Source organism: Podarcis pityusensis, assembly GCF_964106645.2.
Source record: "Podarcis pityusensis genome assembly, chromosome: 10".
In the NCBI taxonomy this organism is placed as follows: Eukaryota; Metazoa; Chordata; class Lepidosauria; order Squamata; family Lacertidae; genus Podarcis; species Podarcis pityusensis.
Genome location: NC_138035.1, coordinates 20877049 through 20902213, shown reverse-complemented (window position 1 = coordinate 20902213; position 25165 = coordinate 20877049). Strand labels below are relative to the sequence as shown.

General features: G+C 43.5%; 1 protein-coding gene and 1 long non-coding RNA gene across 2 annotated transcripts in view; both read left to right on the top strand.

Annotated features, from left to right (window-relative positions):
* LOC308486888 overlaps positions 1–25165 on the top strand; it is a 48737-nt gene that overhangs the window by 4823 nt on the left and 18749 nt on the right. The gene's annotated exons all lie outside the window — the stretch shown is intronic.
* On the top strand, positions 1042–24236 carry AMN1 (antagonist of mitotic exit network 1 homolog). Its single transcript, XM_081024075.1, has 7 exons — positions 1042–1590; positions 7073–7205; positions 9239–9383; positions 10941–11158; positions 15887–15943; positions 16745–16856; positions 23654–24236. The coding sequence occupies exons 1-7, from the start codon at positions 1541–1543 to the stop codon at positions 23725–23727; spliced, it is 789 nt and encodes a 262-aa protein (XP_080880201.1). The 5' UTR covers positions 1042–1540; the 3' UTR covers positions 23728–24236.

Here is a 25165-nt window from a genome sequence, read left to right as displayed (position 1 = left end):
TCTAGGAGGAATGGTCAGGGGGGTGGATAGTCCTGCTCACTACAGCCTGTTTGAGTAATATTGCGAAAGCTGTTTGTTGCTCACTATAAGAAGAGCCCCTGAAACTGACTTGGGGCGCAGCCTTTGAGAAATATTCTTGCTGTAGCCCCTGCGCAGGTGAATAAATTTGACCTTCCTCAGAAAGAACCCTTGTCTGTCTTTATTGACTGGGAATACCTGCAACACCTGCATTCCTTTACTATGCTGTAATATTGGTACTGTAGGTACTGTCTGTAAACATTGTTCTACTGGATATTGGGCATTGAAATATGCCACAGAGTGCGTGCAGAGTAGACCACACAGATGGAAACACTGAAGAGACACAAAAATATCTTTGCATGGTTTAATAACAAAACTCCATTTTACATAGTGTCTATAATCATCACCCATCCATCCACCAGGGCAGAGTAAGGTACATACTGGACATTATATATCATTCACAATTGCTGACACAGCTAATTACAGTGACTTATCAGCACCTGCTACACAGCTGTAAAAACTAGATTAGGATATGCACCCTAGCTTTTAAAGTGGTACACATCCTGTGAAACAATAATGAATCCTAACATTTTAAACAAACTATTCAGCACTGGAAAGAGGTTATCTAAATTTCATACACTTATGCTAGGCTACAAAAGGGATATGATGGATAGCTGCATCAAGAATCCTCCTTACCTCATCAGTGTGAACCAGTGCTGGCCATCAGGGCTGGGGGGGCGGGGCAGAGCTTTGGTAACCATATACCACTGTGCCTATCATTTATTTGTCTGACAAATAAATTATTATTTTAATTTCTCTACTGCTGCGTTGAATATTTCATTCCAGCTAAGCGTTAACCACAAGCAGGGTGCTACAAATGCAGGGGGGATGCAGGCAGGAAAAGCCCCAAAGAGCCGCACACAAGCTCCGCATGGCTCTTGTGGGCTTTTCTCCCTCCTCGTAGAAAAGCCCGCAGGAGTCCTTAAAGGGTGCGCGGCTCCTGTGGGCTTTCACAGGAGGTGGGGGAATTGCCATAGCCGTGCGCAGCTTCTCCCGGCCGGAGAGGCTGAACGCGGCTAAAGAAGCCAAGACAGCGAGCGGGATGGAAAAAGTGAAACGAAATGAGATGAGATGAAGAAGAAGAAGAAGAAGTAGATATTATAGGATTATTTTGGCTTATTCTGACGTTGCTTCAGCTCCGCTGGGCTTGAGGGCGGGAGACTAAGCTAAACCCCCGTTTAGAACCTACGACGACCCCTTCCCCTTCGACGCCAAACTACCTCCGAAGGCCTCAGTACCGCACGCCGAAGACTACGTTTCCCAAAGTGCTCCGCTCTCAGCTTAGGGTCGCTCTGCCAATTCCGAACTCTCCTTTCGCTCATTCGAGTTCCGTCGCAGAGGAAAGGCCTGAGGCATAGAGGGCGCTGCGTCCGTGAATTGCGAGGAATTAAAGGACGGTCCCTGACGCCGCACATCCCCCGGCCTGAGAGGAAAAGCGAGAGCGAGCTGCCGGGGCCTAGCGATGAGTTACCTCAGCGAAAGCGGCGGGGCCGTTAGGTCCCTCCTCGACTTGTGAGTGGCCGGCGGGGCGAGCGGGGTCTTCACTCGTGCGTCCCCCCACCCACCATGAACCTCTCCCGGCACCAGGAAAACCACCTTATTTCACCTCCATCTCCAACGTTACCCTTATTATGTCCTCCCCGCCTCTTCGCTAACCTCTTTGCTGCCCTTTGTCCGGATTCTGCCCCTGGGATGTGCCAACAAATCAACGAGGAGAAGCGTGCCCCTGAGCGTGTGCAGAGAGCAGTTTTAAATAGCTGCGCGGAAGAGGCCGTTTCAGCAGGTGCGGCTTGGTCGACAAGCAAGCCTGCTGAAATTCCACCTTGCCTTGAGTAGTGGTTAGAGCCCTTGGGCTAGGGAGCAGCCCGATACAAATTCCATGAGGAGGGAGGGAGAGCCATGTACGGCACCTTGAGCCCCTTGGAGGAAAGGTGGGATAGAAAAATATAATAAATAAACAAACCTGGCTGTTCTTCTATTGAGAAGTGTGACCAACTTCACCCTGGGCCCATTATAGCTGTGCTTTTAATAATACTGTAATATAATAATAATAATATCATTGAGCTGCAAGACTTTCTCGGGTGACCCTGCATTTATCTCATACCTGGAAAAACTTCACCTGTTGGTTTTCCAGCTGTTAGAGATACAAAAAAAAACCACACCAAAAAAACCTGGTTCCTAAGACTTAGGTCTCAAAATCCTTTAAATAATAAGATCTGGACAAAAATTGGTGAAGTAGTAGAATTTTATTGAAGGAAAAGCATGGTTAAACAAGGATGGGTGACCAATGCAGGCACACCCTAATGAGGAAAAACACAGTTTATATAATCTGCCCCCCCAACCGCCAAAAAGTCCCTACTTTACATGCCCACCATGGAGGAGCATGCAAAGTTTACAACATATCGCGTCCGCCTTAACATTTTACCATCCCACTTCCCCATGTTAATCATTGCACAAATATTGTCAAAGCATCTTTACATTTTATATTTTGATGCAAGCAACCCCTTTATTCTTATCTCAAATTGTCCTATTTTGATGTGTTAACCACTATTGGTTCCATATGCAGGCGTAAGCTACCGTAGTTTGTTATCTGATAAGGCTAAGAGGACAAACCCCAAGTTGACCACCAAATATCCTAGCTACAGGTGCGAGCTGCTCTTGAGTCTAGGTTCTTAACAGTGAGCTGCATGACTTTTGCTAAATCTGCATTCCTTATTCGGTGGAATCCCTTGTGGTTATGAAGGGAGAGGGAAGGTTTAACCCCTCCATGTACTAGGGCCCCAGCTAACAGCTATTCCAGTTATGCCAGTTAACAGCTGCTCCAGTTATGGCTGCACAGTTGCTTCAGCTATGTTTAGGCCAGCTATGTAGGCCAGCAGTGGTTTCCTGCCTGGCTTCCTGCTTCAGTTATGGTAGGTACGCAAACATATAGAATGCAAGCAAAATATAGAAGGATGGGGGGAAGGGGGCTTAGCTAACCTAATAAGGTAATGAATTGTATCTCTGTCTGCTGATTGGGGAGCAACTGAGGAAACAAGCTTGCAACTGGGTATAAGAATGCTTGTAAGACACGATAGGGGGGCTGCCAGTATTTGGAAGCTATTCCGCTGGCTGCCTCTGCGCAGACTTTGCAATAAACCTTTTTCTCTGTGAAACCACACCCTGGTGTTGTTTAACTCCTTCACGCTCCCAGCGTGGGTACGAGGTGACTGGATCCGGACCCTGGGATCAGATATCCCAACATATCCCCTATCAGCTATAAACTATCAAATTCTATGCTCACTATTATCTTAGCAGGCAGCTGCTCTTTAGACCTTTAGACTTTTATGAAAAAACAAAAATATAGCATCATTAAAAATTAAGAAGTAATGGAAAGGCAAAGAGTTGCTTAGAAACATCCTATTCAAAAAATGGCCAAGCTATATATTGGGGTAGGTGTGTCTTAATAGGATCCACTAATAAAAGCATTCTTATAATAAGAAGCATTAATAAAAGCATCCTTATCCTAGGGAAACAATGAAAAAAGCAACGTATTTCCCACACCAGCCTCATGTGTCTGTTGACAGCACAAGCAGTTTAACAGAAGCTTAAGAAGTCTGTATGGGGAATAAATTGGGCATAAGTTCTTAAACTGAAACTGTTCTTAACCTGAAGCACCACTGTAGCACCCTGCTTGTGGTTAACGCTTAGCTGGAATGAAATATTCAACGCAGCAATAGAGAAATTAAAATAATAATTTATTTGTCAGACAAATAAATGAGAGGCACAGTGGTATATGGTTACCAAGCTCTGGCCTGGTCTCCTGCCATTATGGCCAGCACTTATATTCCCTCAGCCCAGCCCCCTTGCTCCTCCTTTGGCTGCCTCTGTCCAATCAGCCTGGTTGAATTTCCTATTGGCTGATTGCTATAACCAATCCTAAAAGATACACCCATTTCCTATTGCCTTTTATGGGATACAAAAAGCTATATATTCTTCTATCTATAAATGACAAATAAGTAGTCATATATCTTACATTTGTCTCAACAAGGAACCTTAATTACCAGCTCACCTCTTGCCCTCCTTGCCCTATTGCCCTCCAAAACAGATGGTTAATAGTTTTAAATTTTTATCTTAAACAGATGTCAGAGATCTTGGGTTCACATTCTCATGCATCATCAATGAAAGATCTCCTTTTTGGAGGTCTTTAAACAAAGGCCTGACAACCATATGTCAGGAGTGCTCGATGGCGTCTCCTGTCTGGCAGGGGGCTGGGCTCGTTTGCCCCTCTGGTCTCCTACAGCAATATGACTCTATGAAATAAGAATTTAACATTTCTTTCTTTCTAGATCCTTTGCATAATTACATTTAAGCCAGTATATTTCATACATTATCATAGATAGCTTTTTAGAAGAATAAACCTTCTCAAAGTAAAAGGAAGGAACAGTTTACAGCCTCAAAATAAAATAGGAAAAAAGCCTCTTCTTCTGTTTACACTCCCCTTTCTTTTCCATTTGCTCTTGGCCTTTAACCTTAGGAAGATATGGCTCAAATTTAATGGGAGGCACATGGTTTTATTTTACTATTTACCAACTCTTAATTATGTAGGGTCAGTGTAACCTTGCTCTCAGCCTGTAATTCCCTTTTTACGACTTTGAGAATTGTTTTCTGCTATAAATCAGGGGGCCCCCTTGTCCAGGAGGATAAACATCTTGCCAAAGTACTTAGGCAGCTGGTCTTTTGCCTGGCATAAAACATTTGAAAATCTTTAAGCTCATTTTAAAATACAGACCCTAATCAAACTATAAGCCTTGATAAAAATGCAGGCTATGATTAGATGCCTCACCACTTTAGCTAATGGGGCCTCCCGCTGCCACTGCACTGCCACCGCATGATTTCTGTTCTCATCCTGAAGCAAAGTTCTTAACCCGAGGTACTATTTCTGGGTTAGCGGAGTCTGTAACCTGAAGCATCTGTAACCTGAGGTACCACTGTACGTGATAAAAATTGTACTGGAAGCAGTTTTGACCTCCCATGTTACTTGTATTCTGAACAATTAAATTTACAGTTGCTTACATAAAAATATTCTGTAATGGATCTGAATAGTGATCCAGCTCTGCAGACAACAGTGGACAGAGAGATGCCTCTAAGAAACTCACAGGCAGAGCAAATTGGAAATAGCCATCACAGTTTCTAAATAGGAGATTTATTTCAACTGGCTACTAGCTATTGGGAGACATTTCTATAAATTTGTCTGATCTCAGGAATCCTTGACACACTGAGTAGCCCCTGAATTCATTTTCATTGTTTGTTTGCTTATGTGCTCTTCAAATGTTTTTTCCAGGACGGTTTTCATAATGTTAAAAACACAAAATTTATAAAAAATACGAAGTACAATAATCAAATAATCAAATCCTACAACATACTTATTTTATTTACAGTATATAGAGATTTCCAAACACTTTACAAGTGCCTATATAGCATTACTGAGAGTGACTTCCAGCAGAACCTGGGCACAGAGCAGAGGATTCTGGGGGCATGCTGAAGGGTACCCATTCGTTCATCCAGGGCACTGGGACTCTATAGCACACCCAATACTGATGTGGAAATCGAACTACAGGACAACTTTTGTTTCATGCCTAATGCTCCTCTTCATTCCAAGTGGCTGAAAGAGGTCTTAGCATACGTTTACCAGAGTGTCCTCTGAATACAGTGGTGCCTCGCAAGACGAAATTAATCCGTTCCGCGAGTCTTTTCGTCTTGCGAAGCACGGCTATTAACGGCTTAGCGGCTATTAATGGCTTAGCGGCTTTAAGAAAAAGGAAACAAACTCGCAAGAACTCGCAAGACGTTTCGTCTTGCGAAGCAAGCCCATAGGGAAATTCGTCTTGCGGAACGACTCAAAAAATGCAAAACCCTTTCGTCTAGCGAGTTTTTCGTCTTGCGAGGCATTCGTCTTGCGGGGCACCACTGTATGATACAAAGTGCGTAGTAGTTGTACAGTAAATGTCATGCACAGTACAGAGATTCACCTCTTCAAATACAGTGGAATATTACCAAGAGTTCAAAGCAGTATTTTAACATGTTGCATAAATAGTTGTTTGCCCTATTTATTTTACATAGCAATAATTTTGCTTATTGGCAGTCTGCAGTGTTACAACATTTTTGCGCGACTTTGTTCTTGTGACTAAAGCAGTATGTGAATCAGCAATGTCACCCTCACCCTTATTCCATGTCACCTTCACTCTTATTGTTGATCAGAGCAAAGTTCATTATCCTTAATCCTGAAGTCATAATTTATTGATTTCTCTAACTCTGGCTACACGTTGTAGGGGAATTCAGTCACATTGAGCAAACTGCCTTTCAGCCAATGATCATTTTCACTCAGAAGCCCTTGATGAGCATCTGAGGAACCTCAAAGTTCCCAAAGTGCGGTTTAAAACTAAATGTCTCAATAATAATTAAGCTTAATGTGGGGAACCTTAGAATCTTTGATCTTCCAGATGTTGCTTAACTTCAACTACCATCAGCCCTGGCCATGGGCCATGCTTCCTGTAGCTGATGGGAGCTGTAGTTCAGCAACAAAGGTTCTGCACGCTTGCTCCAAGCCATTCAGAACTGAATATACATATATTTGTGATTAGAACTCATTTAAAGTTGTGTTAAATGTTTTTTGATATGAGTAAACTTTGTGAATATCTTTTCCACTTGTTTGTGTATGTCAGGTGGACTTCAACATGTTGGATTCCCACCAGCCCCAACCATCACAGTCAATAGACAGGAGTGATGGGAATACAACAATACCTGGAAGGACATAGGTCCCCTGCCTCTGGTGTACATCTTTTTTTTTCCCCCATTACCTAATTTTGTACTAGGTGCTGGATAGCCCCGCCCCCCAAAAGAAGTCCCTGTTGTTACAGTCTAAGAAATCAGGCTTACATAATTGTTTCCCAAGTTGCCAAGAAAGTGTGTCATCTTATGACTACTTTTTGTTCTTTCCCCTCCTCCCCTCCAGAAGCCTTCATTGCTTAACGAGGAACATATCCAGATATGCGGAAGATATTAAGCCTTTGCCTCCCAACATCAAAGATAAACTGATCAAATCATTGAGTGTCCAAGGGTGGATAAGTGATTCAAATATTAATACGGTAAGGTGGCACTTTGAGCACAACTCTCCACGTTGTCATCATTGGGACTTACAAACAATACATATTTATATTTGCATTTATTCCTGCTGTCTTTTCCATAGTCAAAGCCAAGGCTGTGTATTTGATAGAGCGTTGTTCTAGGACCTGGGAAACCAGGGTTCTAATCCAGACTCAGCCATGTAGTTCATTAGTGACAGTGTCCTTTATGAGATGACCTCCAGGAAAGTGTTGGGCTGGATGCAATTCAATGCCATATTTCCTGGCTGTGTGATTTGTGGTGGGGCATTATTTTGGAGTGTAGTGCCCCAGTTCATTATTCATTTCTGCATATTTTAACAATATGACCGTGTCTTGTGCCCCAATAAAGTGGTGGAGTTGATGTGATTTAATGTCAGTTCCCAGAGGATGCTGTCCTGGATGTATGGGTCTGTGATTTGTGATGTCCCAAAGCTTATTGATCGTACACCCCTAGTTCTTCATTTGCTGTTGTCATTTGAGGTCACCATGTTCTCATGAGTATTGAACAAACACAAATAATTTGATTGCAGAAAAGTAGTGTGTATCTTGAAAGGGACATTCTTCAGGTCATTGGGATAATATGGGGCATTCTAAAATTTACTTTGGAGTTCAGTGACATGTCAAGTTTTGTTTTGTTTTTTAGTTTTCTGATTGAGCTATATTTCAAATTCCTACACAGATAAGGAGCTAGGAACAAGTAACAAACTTAAGCATCAGAAGAGTTAATTATTATTTCTCTTTCAACAAAACTTGCATTTTTTCTTTAAAAAACAAAACAAAAAACTTGCATTTTCTCATTTGCATTTATCCACACCTGCACCATTCTGCCATTTAGGTTAGTTCCTCTTCTCTTTGGTGCTGAATTTGATTATCTCATATTACCTTGAAGAATGTTCAGATACAGTATATGAAGGAATCTGGATTTGATAGGGACAATCTATCATGAAGTAGAGTTGCATCTAGCAACATTTGCCATCAGCGTAGTATACTCCTCTTCTAAATTGTTACATTAGCCTCAAATGGGAACCATGGCTGAAACCTTTGCCCGAGTTTAAAGTTCTGTTCCAAACATGACTCATCTTCCATATACAGGCCAGTTTCTAATGGCAAAGCTATTAAAATCCGTAAGCTTAAATAAACTGGCAAAATGATCAACCGCTTGCCTAAGGAAAGAGGGCACAGTAATTTTATTATCCATAGAAGAATTCTATTTGCTGACCCCTTGACAAGCTTGGGATACCTGCTAGATCTTCCAGGAGGGAATAAATTAGATGTAATACTGATCTGTTGCTGACAAGGCATATCTGCTATTGTTTTAAAGAAATTTGAGGTGATAGAGCAAAAGTTAAAGCTGTGGTAACAAACATGCATTTTGCAGATAGTACTTCAGGGTCTTTTGTGAGTAAGGACAGAAAAGCTCATTAAAATCTTAATGAATATTAAATGAATTTATTATTTATTGGTAGAGTCCCAAGGGCCATGTCAGGGGACTGCCATGGGGGCTGGGGAGGGAAGCAGGGGGATACAGAGAGCCTCCGAGGCTTCTGAGGAGCAGCCCCTCATCTAGTGGTGGGGAAAGCCACACCTCCAGTGGAGCGGAGGGGGAAGGGGATAGCCAGGCGAGGGGAGGGCTCAAAGATGCTACCAGCTGGCCAGGAGACAGACACGCCATTTCTGTCACCCAGCTTACGCAGAGGGGTGAAACGTAAGGAGGGGAGGCAGAGATTTGGGGTGTCTAAGTTCTTATGTTGGGGAGAAACCGGAAGGGGCCACTCCCGGAACCTGCAAGCGACTAGGACGGACATGAACTTTGTGTTTCTGCACTGTATTTGGTTGGACCAATAAAACCTGTAAAAGACAGGTTGGAGTCCTGCCTGGTTACTCGCGAGCAACCACCACCAGCCCCTGACAGGCCAGATAAAGAGGAATGGAAGATTACATTTGGCCCTCAGGCCTAAGGTTCCCCATTCCTGTGCCGCGCCACGTAGAGCTTGACAAAAATATTTTCATTTTAGGTTTTGCACCCTGCAGTAGAGGCACTCGACCTTCGGGACTGTGATGTTTCAGATAATGCCTTGCAACAGCTTTGTAACTGCAAACAGCTTAAGAAAATCAACTTGAACATTTGGAAAGGCAACAGACTAACAGTCACTTCAGAAGGTTTGTTTTCTATGTGATATTTATTTCAAAGGACAGTGAGAGAAATTAAGTTTCATTCAGGTTTTCTTCTTCCCCAAATAGGATTCTCATTATCATTTTTAGTAAATAAATACCCAGAGGATTGGATTTCCTTCCATACGTCTGCTCTGAAGGCTGTACACATGCTCTTTCTTTGTAGTTTTGAGCTTTTTCGTGACTCAGGAAGCTGCCTTATGCTAAGTCAGAGCATTGATCCATCTAGCCCAGAGCACCATCTGCTCTTACTGGCTGCAGCTAACCACGTCATCCCAGCAAATAGCAACCCTGCTTTGTGAGGTGCTTTTAACTGAAGATGCGAGAGACTTAACATAAGAAGAGTCTTGCTGCTTCAGGCCAAGGGCGCATCTTGCCTGGCATCTTGTTCTCACAGGGGCCAGCCAGGTGCTTATGTGAAGCCCACAAGTAGATGGTTTTGGGCTAGAACATTAGGCAGTTAGAAAAGAAGCTTCAAAAGAAGTCAGAACAATGGAACAAGCTGCCTTCCGGAGCTGGAGGGCTTTCTTTTGCTGGAGGTATTTAAGCAGAAGCTGAATGTCCATCTCTCAGGGGTGTTGCAGTTGCATCCTCCGTTGTGGATCCTGCACTGAGCAAGGGGTTGGATTAGATTGCCTTCAAGGTATCTTACAAGGTTGCAGGGTGTGCTGCAAAGTAAGGGTGAGGAACATCTGGCCCTCCAGATATTTTTGGACTGCAAACCCCATCATCCCTGACCATTGTCTAGGGTGACAGGGGCTGTTGGGAGTTGGAGTCTAATAAACATCTGAAAGGCTACAAGTTCCCCACCCTGGCCTAAAGGCACATGATACATCAACCTTGCTGAAGTCCAAGTCTGGGAGACAATCTCAGAATCCTATGTGTATCACTTTGAGTTCTATTATAGTAGAAAGGTGGGATATGAATGTAAATAATGAATGTCATTTTAGGTACCGGTCATACAAATAGAAAAGGAAGGATTAGATGAGAACAAGCTAACAATAGTTCAATGCCCATTCACACCAGTGGTCCTAAGGACACTTAACTCTACAGCAGTACCTCGGTTTACGAACAACCCTGTTAATGAACTATTCAGTTTACCAACTCCGCAAAACTGGAAGTAGTGTTCCGGTTTGCAAACTTTACCTCGTCTACAAACGGAAGCTGAACGGTGGAAGGGCACTGGCAGCAGGAGGCCTCATTAGGGAAAGCGCACCTCGGTTTAAGAACAGATTTGGTTTAAGAACAGACTTCAGGAACGGATTAAGTTCATAAACCAAGGTACCACTGTATACTGAATTGCAACCATTATTAGTAGAGCACAATGAATATACTAATATGATGCCCAAAGTGGCCAGCATTCAAACGTTATAAGCAGAATTGATATTTGAGGTTAGTATCCCTCAGGTTTGACTGTAATTTGTAATATTAATGCCCAAAGTGTTTTGATATGTTGCTCTTAAAGTTATAATTTCTTCTAATATGCTCTTCTATTTGAACTTCTGGAGATGAACATGAGAATGATGTGCTTTGTTTATCCAACAGGGGTTGCAGCACTGGCCTTGTCATGCCCTTATTTACGTGAAGTCTCTTTTAAAAGATGTAGCAACATTACAGATAGTGGAGTCCTTGCCCTTGCCCTCCACTGCCCACTTTTGCAAATAGTTAACATAGGTGGATGTTCCAGCATTACAGATACATCACTGCAAGCTCTTGGACAGAACTGCCAATCTTTACATAGTGTGGATTTTTCATCTACCCAAGTAAGATTGTTGGCAAATATATACCGTATCTTGTTGGCATAGATATCTTGCAAAATGGCATGATTAAAATGATACTCTTGAGAACTGACTCTTACTTCACTAAATTGCTATTGGTATTTTGAGATACTGTCTTGATAAAAGTGCATTTGGCCTCTTTTGCTTTCACAGTTACCTTAATTTTGCCTAGTGTGGTTGCATTAGATAAAATGAGTGTTTTGAGCCTACCACAGGAAATGTGGTCTCTTATCTATAAATTGCAGTGAAGTTTGTTGCAAAAATTGTCATTTGGCTTGTAAATCTAGTGTTTCCCATTTCCCTTCCCCTCCCACCCATTTTACATTTGTAGCTTACATTATCAGAGTGCAGGTTTTAACTTAATGTAGCTTACATTATCAGAGTGCAGTATTAAAATAAATTCAGCAGAGTAAATAATATTTGATTGATAGAAAAGTGGAAAACTGATTTGAATAGTTATAGTAAAATTATGCAGGAAACTGTAATATGTAATATGAACAATGGAAGGAGAAGAAGGGAAGACAGTGAGAGCCAACTATTGACGACTGGAGAAGAGCCAGAGGATGATGGGCTTACCTGGTGCCTAGATGTTCCTGGAACCTGGTCGTCCATGGTGGTTCTGCTCCCTGGTTTTTGGAGGACGAATGCCCAAGAGGTCCTTACCTACGGCCTTCTTAGGGCAGGCAGCGCCTCCTTCCAGGCTCCTGGCTGGGCATCCAACCACGCAACAGTTGGTAGGCGCATGGTCTGTCTACTAGTATGGGGACAGGGAGGCCTGGCAAGACCAGGTTTCTGCCTGTTTTGGAGGGCTGGTAAGACGAAGATTCTGCAGTATCACATAGGAAGAGTTTGGGCTTGTTGTGATTATTTGTAGCAGAAACACTACTGCTGAGGCTGCCGGAGGTTAAGGGCTGCTGCATGCACAGCTAATGCAGAGTTAACAGAAGATAATGGGGTTGAGTAGTGCTACTGAATAGTAATGTAATAATAAGAATAAGAATAATAAGAATAATGTATAGATACAAAATTAAAATAAAAAAGGAAGTGAAAGGAAAGGAAATGAAAAGATAAGGTGAAAGAGGAAACTAGAAGAGGAACTGCAGATCAAGTCAGGCTAGGGGAAACCCTGCCAAAACTAGTGAGAATTGACCAGTAAACCAGGCACTGTGTGGCTGCACTAAGCAAGGTTAATATTTAGCAATATGTGAATCTGTGAAAGAAAAGAAAGCACCCAAGATTTATAAGTTGATATATTGGAAGCAATCACACGATATACAATCTGCAGGTTTGAGGCTCAATTAACTACGGTACTTCTATCAGGAGGGGGAGCAATTCATTTATTCAGATGGAGGGAGCGATTCATTGGAGGGAGTAATCAATGTGGCAAAGGCATGGCATAATTAAAATCCAGAAACGTAATTAAATATAGGTGCAATCAGTGATGCAAGTGCATTAATATAAAGCATAATCAGAGGGAGCAATTCATCACATAACATTAGTGCAGAAAACCAATTAAATAGCCGGCGTCCTTTACACCATGCTTGGAGGTCTCTTCCATATTGATCCTCTCCATTTTCTGATCAGAACTACCGTATTTTTCGTTCTATAGGACGCAATTTTTCCCCTTCAAAAATGAAGGGGAAATGTGTGTGCGTCCTATGGAGCGAAGACGCCATAGCCCCGCGACCCTCTCCCGGCTGGAGAGGTGACGCACGGCTATGGCAGGAGCCTCTACAGCCGCGCGTCACCTCTCCAGCCGGGAGAGCGCGTGCGGGGTTAAAGAAGCCATAGCCCCGCGACCCTTTCCCGGTTGGAGAGGTGACACGCGGCTATGGCAGGAGCCTCTATAGCCGCGCGTCACCTCCCCAGCCGGGAGAGCGCGCGCGGGGCTAAAGAAGCCATAGCCCCGCAACCCTCTCCCGGCTGGAGAGGTGACGCACGGCTATGGCAGGAGCCTCTCCGCTGAGCCTTTCCGCTGCTCCCTGACCTGCTCTTTGGGGCTGGTGGTGGGCTTCCCCCCGCCAGCCCCAAAGAGCAGGTCGAAAGGAACCTGAAGCCTGGAGAGCAAGAGGGGTCAGTGCACACCGACCCCTCTTGCTCTCCAGGCTTCCAAGGTAGCTGCCTGAACGCACCTTAAACGGCACCTTGTTTTAGAGCGGGAAAACAAGAAGGGGGAAGTTCTCCCCCTCTCTGCGCAGCGCCTCCTGCCGCTTCGATGAAGGGGCGCTGGGCAGAGAGGGGGATAATTTTTTTTCTTGTTCTCCCCCCTCTAAAACAAAGTGTGTCCTATTGTCCGGTGCGTCCTATGGTGCGAAAAATACGGTACTCTTCCTGTTCCTCTCTTTGCTTGTTTGCTTCTTCTCTTTTGACTCTTGCTGCTCTTCATACATACATACATACATATATGAATGAGAAATATATATTCCCCAGAATTTGTTGCGAAATTTATTTTTCCAGCTAATTACAGATCAGGAATGTGACTTTTCCAAGGAAGCTCCCTTTTGCTTGGAACTGTCTGCTATTCTTGAATCTTTGTGGGTCTACAGTTTGAAAGGTAATAAATGGGTGTCTAATGGCAGAAAGGTTAAAAGCAGTTACAAACACAGCAAACCTTCATACAGAGTATCACAGCTTTTGGCTAAATTTAAAAGGGGTTCCTAGACTGGAGTATCCCTTCCAGAAACTCAGAAGAAATGGATGTAGGCTTTAAGTGAAAAGATAGAAAGACTGAAATACAAATGCACATAGGCACAGCCTAAAAAATGAGGAGGCTTCCAAGAACCCCATAAAAATGTCTTCCTCCGAGCTGAGCCTTTGAAATCGCCTCCGACGTGTTTAATGACCTGAGCCTCAAGCACATTCTATCCAGCAGGGTTACCAGCACAGGGAAGAGACGAGAGGTTTGGCTACATTGTAAAGAGTTTTATTTCTAAACTACGCAGAACAGAAAAGACATCCTCTCTCTATGAAGCAGAGAGCAACTGAACAAAGGAACAAAGGAAACAGGAAACCACTAACGTCACATCCCATCTCCCTTTCTCATGAGACTGCAAGGTCTCTGGAATGTAAACAGAGTCCTGTGACTCCATGCAGCTGCACAGAAACTAACAGCAAAGCCATGTTTTTTATACACTTTCAGATTACACAAATGATTTCTGAGTAGCCAATCAAATGATTACAACAACTTCCCCATAGGAATTACAACCTATGGTCATAATTCTAAATCAAATCGAAACCCTTATACAGTACTCTTTTTACTAGCCCACTCCAGCCTTCTCATTATAATAATATGTGATCATACATTATCATCCTTCAAGGTCTACTTTAATTAATATCTAATTAATTAATTCTTTACCTGTCTACAAACATCTATTCTTAATCATCCATGATTAATATATTCATTCTCTACATTAACATAAATTCAGTGATACTGTTCCGCCTGGCCGATCTCCTTTCATGTATTTTCAACTTTTAATTCTTTCACATTAGACTACAGGATGTACATGAAGCAATCTGGTTTTTTCCTTGCTAGAAGGGATTGGTGAGAGTTCATACATGGATTGCTAAGCAGCACTGCTAATATAAAATACTGAGTTTTAACAAACAAAAGAGAGTCCTAACGGAGAGATAAAGGGAGATAGGAAATTCTGCATCTGCTTTGCATGCAGAAGGTCCCAGGTTCAACCCCTGGCCTCTCCAGGTAGACTTGAGAGAGACTTCTGCCTGAAACCCTGGAGATCCATGGAGATCTCCTACAGTTGTAGGAGAGCCAGTCAGGAGAGAGAATACTGAGCTGGATGGACCAATGGTCTGGTATAAGGATGTTTCCTCTGTTTCTGTTGCTAAGCCATGCTTTGGCTTAGCGTGATCATAGAATCATAGAATCATAGAGTTGGAAGAGACCACAAGGGCCATCGAGTCCAACCCCCTGCCAAGCAGGAAACACCATCAGAGCACTCCTGACATATGGTTGTCAAGCCTCTGCTTAAAGACCTCCAAAGAAGGAGACTCCTTCTTTGTTCGTACTAAGTCAGAGAAAGGCCTGAAAAGTGGCATTATTGCACATATATAATATTTTTCTGTCATTTAAAGAGAATATATTAATTTGGCTTCCATTTGTGTAAAATTCAAGTTTATAAGACATACAAATTGAAGAAAACCAGAAATAGACTGGAAAGAGAAGCTGCTGAATTGCAACTCATTACCAAACTTAAAACCATGGAGAAAGCTGGTTTGAACAAAGACATTGGATTCTTATCCCATTATACATGACTAAGCCATTTCTCACCTTCTCACCCCTTGCCTTTTCCTGTAAGACCCATTACAGTCGTTAAGAGTCGTCAGCAGGCTCATCTCAGCTATCTGCCAATCTCCCATTCCCACCACCCTTCTGAGTAATACCCCTCCCCACCTTCTCACTATATAGAAGGATCTGGCAACTTCTGTTTCAGTGTATCTGAAGAAGTGTGCTTGCACACGAAAGCTCATACCAAGAACTAACTTAGTTGGTCTTAAAGGTGCTACTGGAAGGATTTTTTTTATTTTGACTATGACAGACCAACACGGCTACCTATCTGTAACCAGACTGAAGTTGTTATGGTTGGTTGTTTTTTTTTTTTACAGGATTGCTTTAATGTTTTGGTTTTTTGAAGTGGACAGTTACTATAGTTTTATTCAGTGTACCAACAAAAATTCTGATTTTGTCCCATCCAGGTTACTGATGACGGTGTAATAGCACTTGTTAGTGGAATGTGTTCAAAGAATTTAAAGGTAACTTTTCAACATGTTTAGTACAAATCATTATCATTAGTAAATTTAAATGTACTATTTAAATTTCTTAATAGAATTAAGGGATTAAATCAGTGGCTATTAGTCAAAGATGACTAGATGCCCTGCTTGTGAGTTTCCAATAGGCATCTGACTGGCCACTGTAGAAACAGAATGCTGCTGGACAAGATGGGACTTTGGTCTGATCCAGCAGGGTGGCTCTTACTCATATGATTTTTTTTCCATTATTGCAGGGGTCAGCAAGGCTTACTGGCCATCGGCCAGATCACTCCCACGGAGATCCTCCGTGGGCTGGACTGGTGCATGTCTGTGGCACTGGAAATCGCTTCTGCATATGCCCAGATGCCAAAAATTGCACCTGCGCAGAAGTGATTTTCAGCATCTGAGAATGTGCAGAAGCAATTTCCGACGCCATGGAAGAGAGTCCCTGCGCCATGCTGCGCTGTTTGTTTTTTTATTGCTTTTTATTGATTTTCAAAAACAAAACAAAATTAAATAAAACATAAACTTTTACATTCAACATTTTGTATCTTCTTATTTACCCTGCGCAATTTCGCGCCTGGACTTCCTTCCTTTCCTGCTTCAGTTTTGCCAATTTACCATGCTGCGCTGGTTTAATGCAGCGCACGGGGACTCACTGAGCAGGTGGCTTGGTTCAGGGGTGGCTCACAGGCTGGTTAAATGGCTTCCTTGGGCCGCTTCCGGCCCATGGGCTGCAGGTTGGGGACCCCTGCATTATTGTCTGTAACAGTTGCTGATACTAGTATTCATTATCCCAAATAGGAGATCCATATGGAACGGTGTGTGAATCTGACTGACATTGCTGTGGAAGCTGTTCTCACTTGCTGTCCAAGGATATACATTTTTCTGTTCCATGGATGCCCACTGATAACAGGTGATTAAAGTGCTGCTTACTAGCTAAGTTCAACAATAGATTTTGTCAACCTGTCTGAGCCTTAAGATCAGTCTCAAAGGCACTGCTCACAGACCCACCAGCAGACGAATGGCAAGGTGTCATACGGGAGGCATCTCTCGAGCAAGTCTCGGAGAGTTCCGTTTATTGAATATTACAGCATTTGCCACATATGTGCTTATTACTGATTGGTTAACACAAGTACAAAGCAAAGGTTACATTAATCACCAATAGATTAAAGGTTGGGAAAGGGAGCACAGAACTAGACAGGCATGAAACCTCCTAATTAAATTATAACTAGTGATTGATTATAACAAGACTTGAGAGAACATAACAATCGCGTTCCGTAGATGTGGTCAACAATGCGTTAAGAACAGGTCAAGGTACACTGTTTCATGAACTCAATGGGAACTGATCAGAACATTCTCAGACTCATGTGCAGAGGCAAAAACTTCCCAGCACTGGTGGGCACGAGAGACAGGGTATTTTCAGCATATTTTCTTTTAAATGAGTTTAAAGATGTTTTTTATGTTGGTTGGTATTGTGAGTGGACTGGATTTTAAATTAGCTTTGCTCTTTTAAATGGGTTTAAAATATTGCAGTACATGTAATTGTGCATTGGTTTGCTGGTTTGATATATTCTTGCTGCTCTTTTAGCTTTTATATTTCAAATATGTTTTCCATTGCAAGCTGAAGGAGAAATCTCCCTTTTCCTTCTAGTTTGAATCCATTCTGAGCAGTTAGAACTCCATATTCTGTATTACCTTCACTGTCCTGTCCTAGTAGATAAAAACTAACTGTTTTAATCAGGACATGTCCTTGTACACTGAAAGAATGCAACAGATAATCACCAAGGCAATGGTGAAATGAATGCTAGGCATGGGAATTTCATTTAACCTTAGATCAGTAGGAGGGCAGATATCACAGTCAAAAGCAGATGTTGGTAGACAAGCAGTAATAGAGCAGTAACTAATAAATACATAGGTAAATGTTTATGTGTAACTACATATTATTAAAATGAGATTATTGGGGTGGACTATTCAGATGAGCCAAATGAGTGCTGATTGATCTAGACCAGGATTTCCCAAACTTGGGTCTCCAGCTGTTTTTGGACCACAACTCCCATCATCCATTGAGGCAAGGAAAGAAGGGCTACCCTTATGCTATTCATATAATCAGTTATCAGTAAACAATATATTCATATATGCTCACATATAATCAGGGCTTACAGTATTTTTATAATCCATTTTTGAATCAAAGGAAAGCTTTTGCCTTAGCTAACTGCAAACTGCTTGGAACAGCAACTTAGAACCGACCTTTCCCCTAGAAACATCCTTGTACCCTGAACAAGGGGAAGACATGAATCAGAGACACTGGTACAAAATCCCCCTCAAATGCAGGTTAAAATACCGTATTTTTCGCCCCATAGGGCGCACCGGCCCATAAGGCGCACCTAGTTTTTTGGGGGGGAAATAAAGAAAAAAAAATTATTTCCCCCCCAAGGTGCGAGGCTGGGGCGGGGGAAGCCCGAGCTTCCCCCGACCCCAGCCCCCAGAACAGGCTGCTCTCCGCAAGCCATGGGAGCCCTCCCGCGGCTTGCACAGAACTACCCGAAGCCCCGGCGCGACTGCTCAGCGCACCGGGGCTTCGGGATAAGAGGCAGCTCTGCGCAAGCCGGGGGACCTCTCCCGCGGCTTGCGCAGAGCTACCCAAAGCCCCAGCGCGACTGCTCAGCGCGCTGGGGCGTCGGCATAAGAGGCAGCGCTGCGCGAGCCGGGGGAGCCCTCCCGCGGCTTGCGCAGAGCTGCCCGAAGCCCCGGCACAACTGCTCAGCCGGCTGGGGCTTCGGGGTGCAGGCAGCTCTGCGCAAGCCGGGGGAGCCCTCCCGCGGCTTGCGCAGAGCTCCCGAAGCCCCGGCGCGACTGCTCAGCGGGCCGGGGCTTCGGGATAAGAGGCAGCTCTGCGCAAGCCGGGGGAGCCCTCCTGTGGCTTGCGCAGAGCTACCCGAAGCCCCGGTGCGACTGCAGAGCGCACCAGGGCTTCGGGATAAGAGGCAGCTCTGCACAAGCTGGGGGAGCCCTCCCGTGGCTTGCGCAGAGCTACCCGAAGCCCCGGCGCGAATGCTCAGCGAGCCGGGGCTTCGGGGTGCAGGCAGCTCTGCCCAAGCCGTGGGAGCCCGGGGGAACTCCTGCGGGCTCCCACGGCTTGCGGATAGCTTCCTGAAGCCTGGAGAGGGAGAGGGGTCGGTGTGCACCGACCCCTCTCGCTCTCCAGGCTTCAGCGAAAGCCTGCATTCGCCCCATAGAACGCACACACATTTCCCCTTCGTTTTTGGAGGGGGAAAAGTGCGTCCTATAGGGCGAAAAATACGGTAATCCACAAGAACAGGAAGGGCCAAACCACAAAAACTCCAAAACTCCCTGTTCTGTCAGAACTGGGGAAAAGGTCAGATTGTGCATCATTGTGCATCATTTGTGCAGACAACGGAAAGCAGAAGTTGGGAGTAGAACTCTGCGCTTGACCAGGAGCCGTAAGCATGGCAAGAAGCACGCTAATTGGCTAATTTTCGCTGGCGTTCGTGACTGTCTCATGATCTGTGATTTGCTGTGATTTGCTCAGGTATAAAGACCTCAGGATTTGTGTTTGTCGGGGTCCCAGTTCTTTGGAAGAGATTCCAACTGGGTCCTTATTGCTCAGCAATAAAACCTCACCTTCTTTTTCTCCAAAGCTGTGTCTGCCTGATCCTTGTTCACTCTAAGTGGGTACCTACCTTACTTTCTCATGCTTCACCATAGCTAGCAGGACCAATAGTCAGGGATGATGGGAATTGTAGTCCAAAAACAGCTGGAGACCCAAGTTTGGTAAACCTTGGTCTAGAATGAGGACAGTGGGTTGTAACTGTTGTGGGAAAGTTTGCTGTAATCCTACGTTTGGTTTCAGCGGTGTTCAACCTGTGGGTCTCCAAATGTTGTTGTACTACAACTCCCATAATCCCTGAGCTCTGGCCTTGCTAACTAGGGGTGATGGGAGTTGTAGTTCAACAACATCTGGGGACCCACAGGTTGAGAAAGGCTGGGTAATCACTCTCTGTGTGATATGAAAACACAGGATCCTCTAACAAGGAAAGAGAAGGAACTGGAGGTAGAGGCAAGTGGAGGGGTGCATGGTCCCTCCCCAAGTAATTAATTACATAGCTGGCATTAAAGAGTGTCTAATATTCTATTATTTAATAAAAATTACAAAGAAAGTTAACTCGAGGGTCCTGGAGGCTGATCTCAAGATAATCACAAACTACTGTGATAGCACAATCATAGAGTAGCACAAAACAAGTAGCTCCAGATTATTCAGTTATTAGATGTGCTCCTGTGAGCAGCTTTCATAATGGTTTCCATGTGGTCTCTCATTTATTGTATTGAAGATTTTTGAATACAGTCGTACCTCAGGTTAAGTACTTATTTCGTTTCGGAGGTCCGTTCTTAACCTGAAACTGTTCTTAACCTGAAGCACCACTTTAGCTAATGGGGCCTCCAGCTGTTCTCATCCTGAAGCAAAGTTCTTAACCCAAGGTACTATTTCTGGGTTAGCGGAGTCTGTAACCTGAAGCATATGTAACCTGAGGTACCACTGTACTCCGTATCATAGCCTGCTTAGCTGCAGTAGAACGGTGTCATATATACTGTACCTTCAGACCATTATGTAGTGCAGAACTCCAGGTGGAAAAATAAGACTTGATGGCATACTAGGAAGCTAGGGGAGACCTCTGTCAAGGTAAAAGTGAGCGAATTCAGGGTTAGGTGTTGCAGTAGGAACTGGTATTCCACCAATTCTCTTGTATCATGAGTGTCCTCCAACAGACGAGTAAATAATAGCAGTAGTATGAGTAGTGTGGCAAATATTCACACACCTGCACCCATTTTTTCACCTATTTTGGCTGATTCCAGAGACATTGGCACAGGCCCTATTGCTGATTTTCCTTACCACAATGCAACACAATTAAACTTGTTAAAATGGGAGACTTCCGGGTCAGCGCCATCGGCAATGGCGGAGTTCCTCTGACCGAGAGGAACCCGCTCCGTGAAAATCGGGTCTTGCCGCCGCGGCGAAGGCGGAGATCCTCTAAAAGTCCCAGGTGGAGGAAGCCTGGGAACGTGGGATTCGGTTGACACCAGGAGCGCCTCCCCTACTCGCAGGGAAACCCTTTTTCGGGGATCCGAAGCGACGTGGGGTGAGTGGCGCGGTGTTTTGAATCAACTGCTACTTTTACGGAGTGAAGCCGCACAGCCGTTGCCGGAAAGCACTGACTTTTTCCTGTGGACAATTGGACTTTAAACAAGTACCCGTGAGTAGAACGGAAAATTGGATTAAGAAACATTTTAATTTGGCACTGAAGCGGGAAGGCTCTAAACAGGAAGTCCGCCTCCCGTTTTTTGTAAAAAGATTGAAGCAAAAACTTTGTAAGCTAAAGTCTGGAAAGTCGTATATAAAGGTCTAAATTTCCTTCAGATATTACCACCAAAACCCCTCTTGGAAACAGGAGAAAAGGGGGGGAATTTTTGACTGTTTAAGCCTGCAGGAGAGAGAGTAAAGAAAGATAAATTTCCACTGTCTCAAACCTGGGAACGGGGTGTCAGAGACAGAAATTTATGGGGAAGTTCATCGACTGTGAATGGAACGTCTTTTGACAGATAGTAAAAAAAAGAGAAACAAATTGACTCCAATGTTGCTTCTTGCATTTAAAAGAAACAAAGTATTTGAAAAATAAAAGTAAATTTTTTTTTGTTGGTCCTGCTTTCAAAAGATGGATACAAATAGAAATTGTCTCCTCTAGAGGGAGCTTGTTAATTTGTTGCCGGAGTCGATCTGGGGATTTCACAGCTGTAAGATTAGGATCGTGAGACCAGACTCTGACCTTGAATAAAAATGTGTTTACAAGAAGTTTTGGTGCTTGCTCTTTGCAAGACAAGCACTTTGCTGGAGCAGATGCATGAGAAGATGGATTTGATGACTGTTGCAGTTAAAAACTTTGGACAAACAGCGAATACCCATATAGAAACCATTCAGGAACCAGCCCAGGAACTTGTGTTGACAGGGCAAGCGCAAGTGCAGAAGATAATGGAGGAGGTTGGTGTTGAACCTCAAGTAACACAAATGAAGAGATCCGAGGCCTTGCAGGAGCATAAGCCGTTGTTCTTGAAATTTGAATCTGGAGTGGACCAGGGGGGGTCTGGAGTTGTGAGGGCTCTTAATTTTGGAAGGAGTTTGAAACATGCTTTTAAATACTTTCTGGATTACAGTGTTGACTGTGGGGAATGGGGCTGTGGGGAATGGGCTGATCTGTTGAGGAGAGATGGAGATATTTTTGGATTGGAGTCCCCCCGAGATCTATCCCCCAATGAGAAAAGAAAGAAATTAAGAAAAAGATCAACAGTATGCCTGTGTGGCTTCTGTTCAGATATGCTTGTTTATCAGAGCAATTGTTTAATTCAACTGCATCAGATACAATCAGTGCTTTTTTTCAATAAGTTGTTACAGTAAGTGCCACACTTTTTAGCAACAAAAAGAGGTGCCAGTACTGCGTATCCTTGAGTACTCCCTGGGGAAGAAAAAGGGTACTGGATACATTGTTGCTAAAATTATTTTGCCTTGATGCTAGTACATTTTGTTCAATCAAAATTGGGTGTTTTCCACCCCAAAAAGGTGGTTTAAAACAGATCAGAATAAGAACAACAGTTTCAAAGCAACCTAAGTAAAACCCAGAAATAATAGCAAAACAACCACATTGACCTGCTCTAGTGTTAAGATCAGCAGGGGAGGCCCCCTTGGCAGTGCTGCTGCCCTATGCAGTCTGATGGGCAGTAGGGTGTGAGAGTTGCTTCTCTGTGTTGGCTCTCAGTTAGTGGAATAACCTGCCCTCGTGCTGCATTGCTGTTCTGTGCTGCTGTTTTGTTAATTCTGCTTTTTGTTAGTTTGGTCATTTTATTTTATGTTTTTAATACAGTGTGCTGTTTTATTGTGAGGTTTTTGTAACTCACTATGGGACCACTATGGGACTCACTTTGGGACGCGGGTGGCGCTGTGGGTAAAACCTCAGCGCCTAGGGCTTGCCGATCGCATGGTCGCGGTTCGAATCCCCGCGGCGGGGTGAGCTCCCGTCTTTCGGTCCCAGCTCCTGCCCACCTAGCAGTTCGAAAGCACCCCTAAGTGCAAGTAGATAAATAGGTACCGCTTTATAGCAGGAAGGTAAACGGCGTTTCCGTGTGCTGCGCTGGTGCCGGCTCGCCAGAGCAGCTTCGTCACGCTGGCCACATGACCCGGAAGTGTCTCCGGACAGCGCTGGCCCTCGGCCTCTTAAGTGAGATGGGCGCACAACCCTAGAGTCAGACACGACTGGCCCGTACGGGCAGGGGTACCTTTACCTTTACCTATGGGACCATTCAGTGAAGGGTGGGCTATAGGTAAAAACAATTAATGAATGTCTGCAGAAAACACTGGAATATAAGCAAAAAACCGAAAGCATGTTGAAACAAACATGTCTTAACCTGCTTAACCAGAAGAGAAGAATAAGCTTATTACAAGAGGCTGCAAAGCATTTATGCAGCAAATAGCAGCATCAGTTTACTGATCTGGAGGCCCATTTCTTGTAGAAAGATCTCTGAAACCCATTCCTTCTTCCCCCTAAATTATTCATTTGCATTACCCTTCCTACCTAGCATTTTCTTATCCTAGAGAAAATTGAATTGTCCAATGTATTTTATCATCCTTGTTTCCTTGTTTTGCAGATCGTTCTCGAGAAGCCCTGGAACAGTTGGTTGGACCAAATAAGTTTAAGCAGGTTTCATGGACTGTTTATTGATTTTTCTTTAGTTGTTGATGGCATCTCTTTTTCAAGAAAGAACCATTCCTGGAACGGCATGTCTCTGGTGTTGTAGAGTGTACTGTCTCCCACTGACATGCTTCGTTTCTGTTTCAACTGCCAAAGGTAATGGCACTAATGCTGTGTTGATTTTCTTGATTAATGAGACTGCTGCTCTTTTTTCCACTCCACATGATGGATTACGAATAGGAAGTTGTTAGTGTTCATATAAGAACAACAGGTCAGAACTGTAATTTAGGAATCATTATGTTCAAATGTTAAATTCTGTGGCAGTGAAGAACCAACAGGAAAATGTGATGTAGCAGGTGGTGAGCCAGCAAGACTTGTCAGCCACCATTGCATCTAAGCATTTTGTAAGGTCACTTGCGCAGCCATCACTTTGGGGAAGGTCAGTTATGTTTCAAGGTAGCCATTATAATTGGAGACATGAGGTTTTGTTTCCTGCATGCCGGTTCTTGTTTTGAAATAAATGCTCCTACCATCTTCAAGTTGTGAATGTATTTTCTTTCATTCCAAAGAATTAATGCATGTGTTTATAGTACTCATGGCTTCTGTTTTTGGGTGAAAATGTTAACATATGGCTTTGTGCTGATATCTCCTAGCCAGGATACCACGTTCTGGCCCAGTAAGGAACATAGTAGTGAAAACTAGAAGGTATACTGCTATCTAGTCTAGGAATTTGGATTTCTTCCTAAACCCTGTATAAGAGTTGTTTGATCATGTGCAGCCCGTGCATTCTCAGAGAAAAATGAGTATTCAAATGAAAGGTTTCAATAGGATTTGAGTGTCTTGTCAATCTGCAGCATAGTATACTATATAAAGTTAAAAACCTGTTTTTATCTCATTTTGTATCATTTTATATTATATACCTATATAACACTAAATACTAAATAGAAATATCTATGGTTGTTAATAACAGCCTCATTAAAGTTACTAATATATCTGCCCCACCCCACATTCTTGCTTCAAGGCTGCTAGCGGCAACTTTCATGACCAAGGGAGAACACAAGCTTAAAATATTCCGAGAACACTTCCACTAGTTGTGCTGGATAATCAAAGGAATAAATGAACATGTTCAGGGCAGAAGGTGGACTTCCCAATATCTGAATGAAGAAAGGTTTTGTGTTTCTATTTAGTGTGCTCTGAGCTGCTTCTTTTGCAGAAAACAGATTTGATTAGAGCCTGATTAAAGCACAAAGGTCAGATCTGTGTTAACAACTTTAATTGACTCAACAGCACAATGTTTTCAGCCTTAGTGAAAACCACACAGCCTTCATTCTTCTACCCACACCTGCTGTCTTTTATTTAATCTAATTTTCATTGTGGCTGTTAGCAACACAGTTTGAATATTTTTGAACTTGAAAATTGCTTACTAATAGCAATAGAATGCATTTAAGGGAATGTAACTGCATAACAA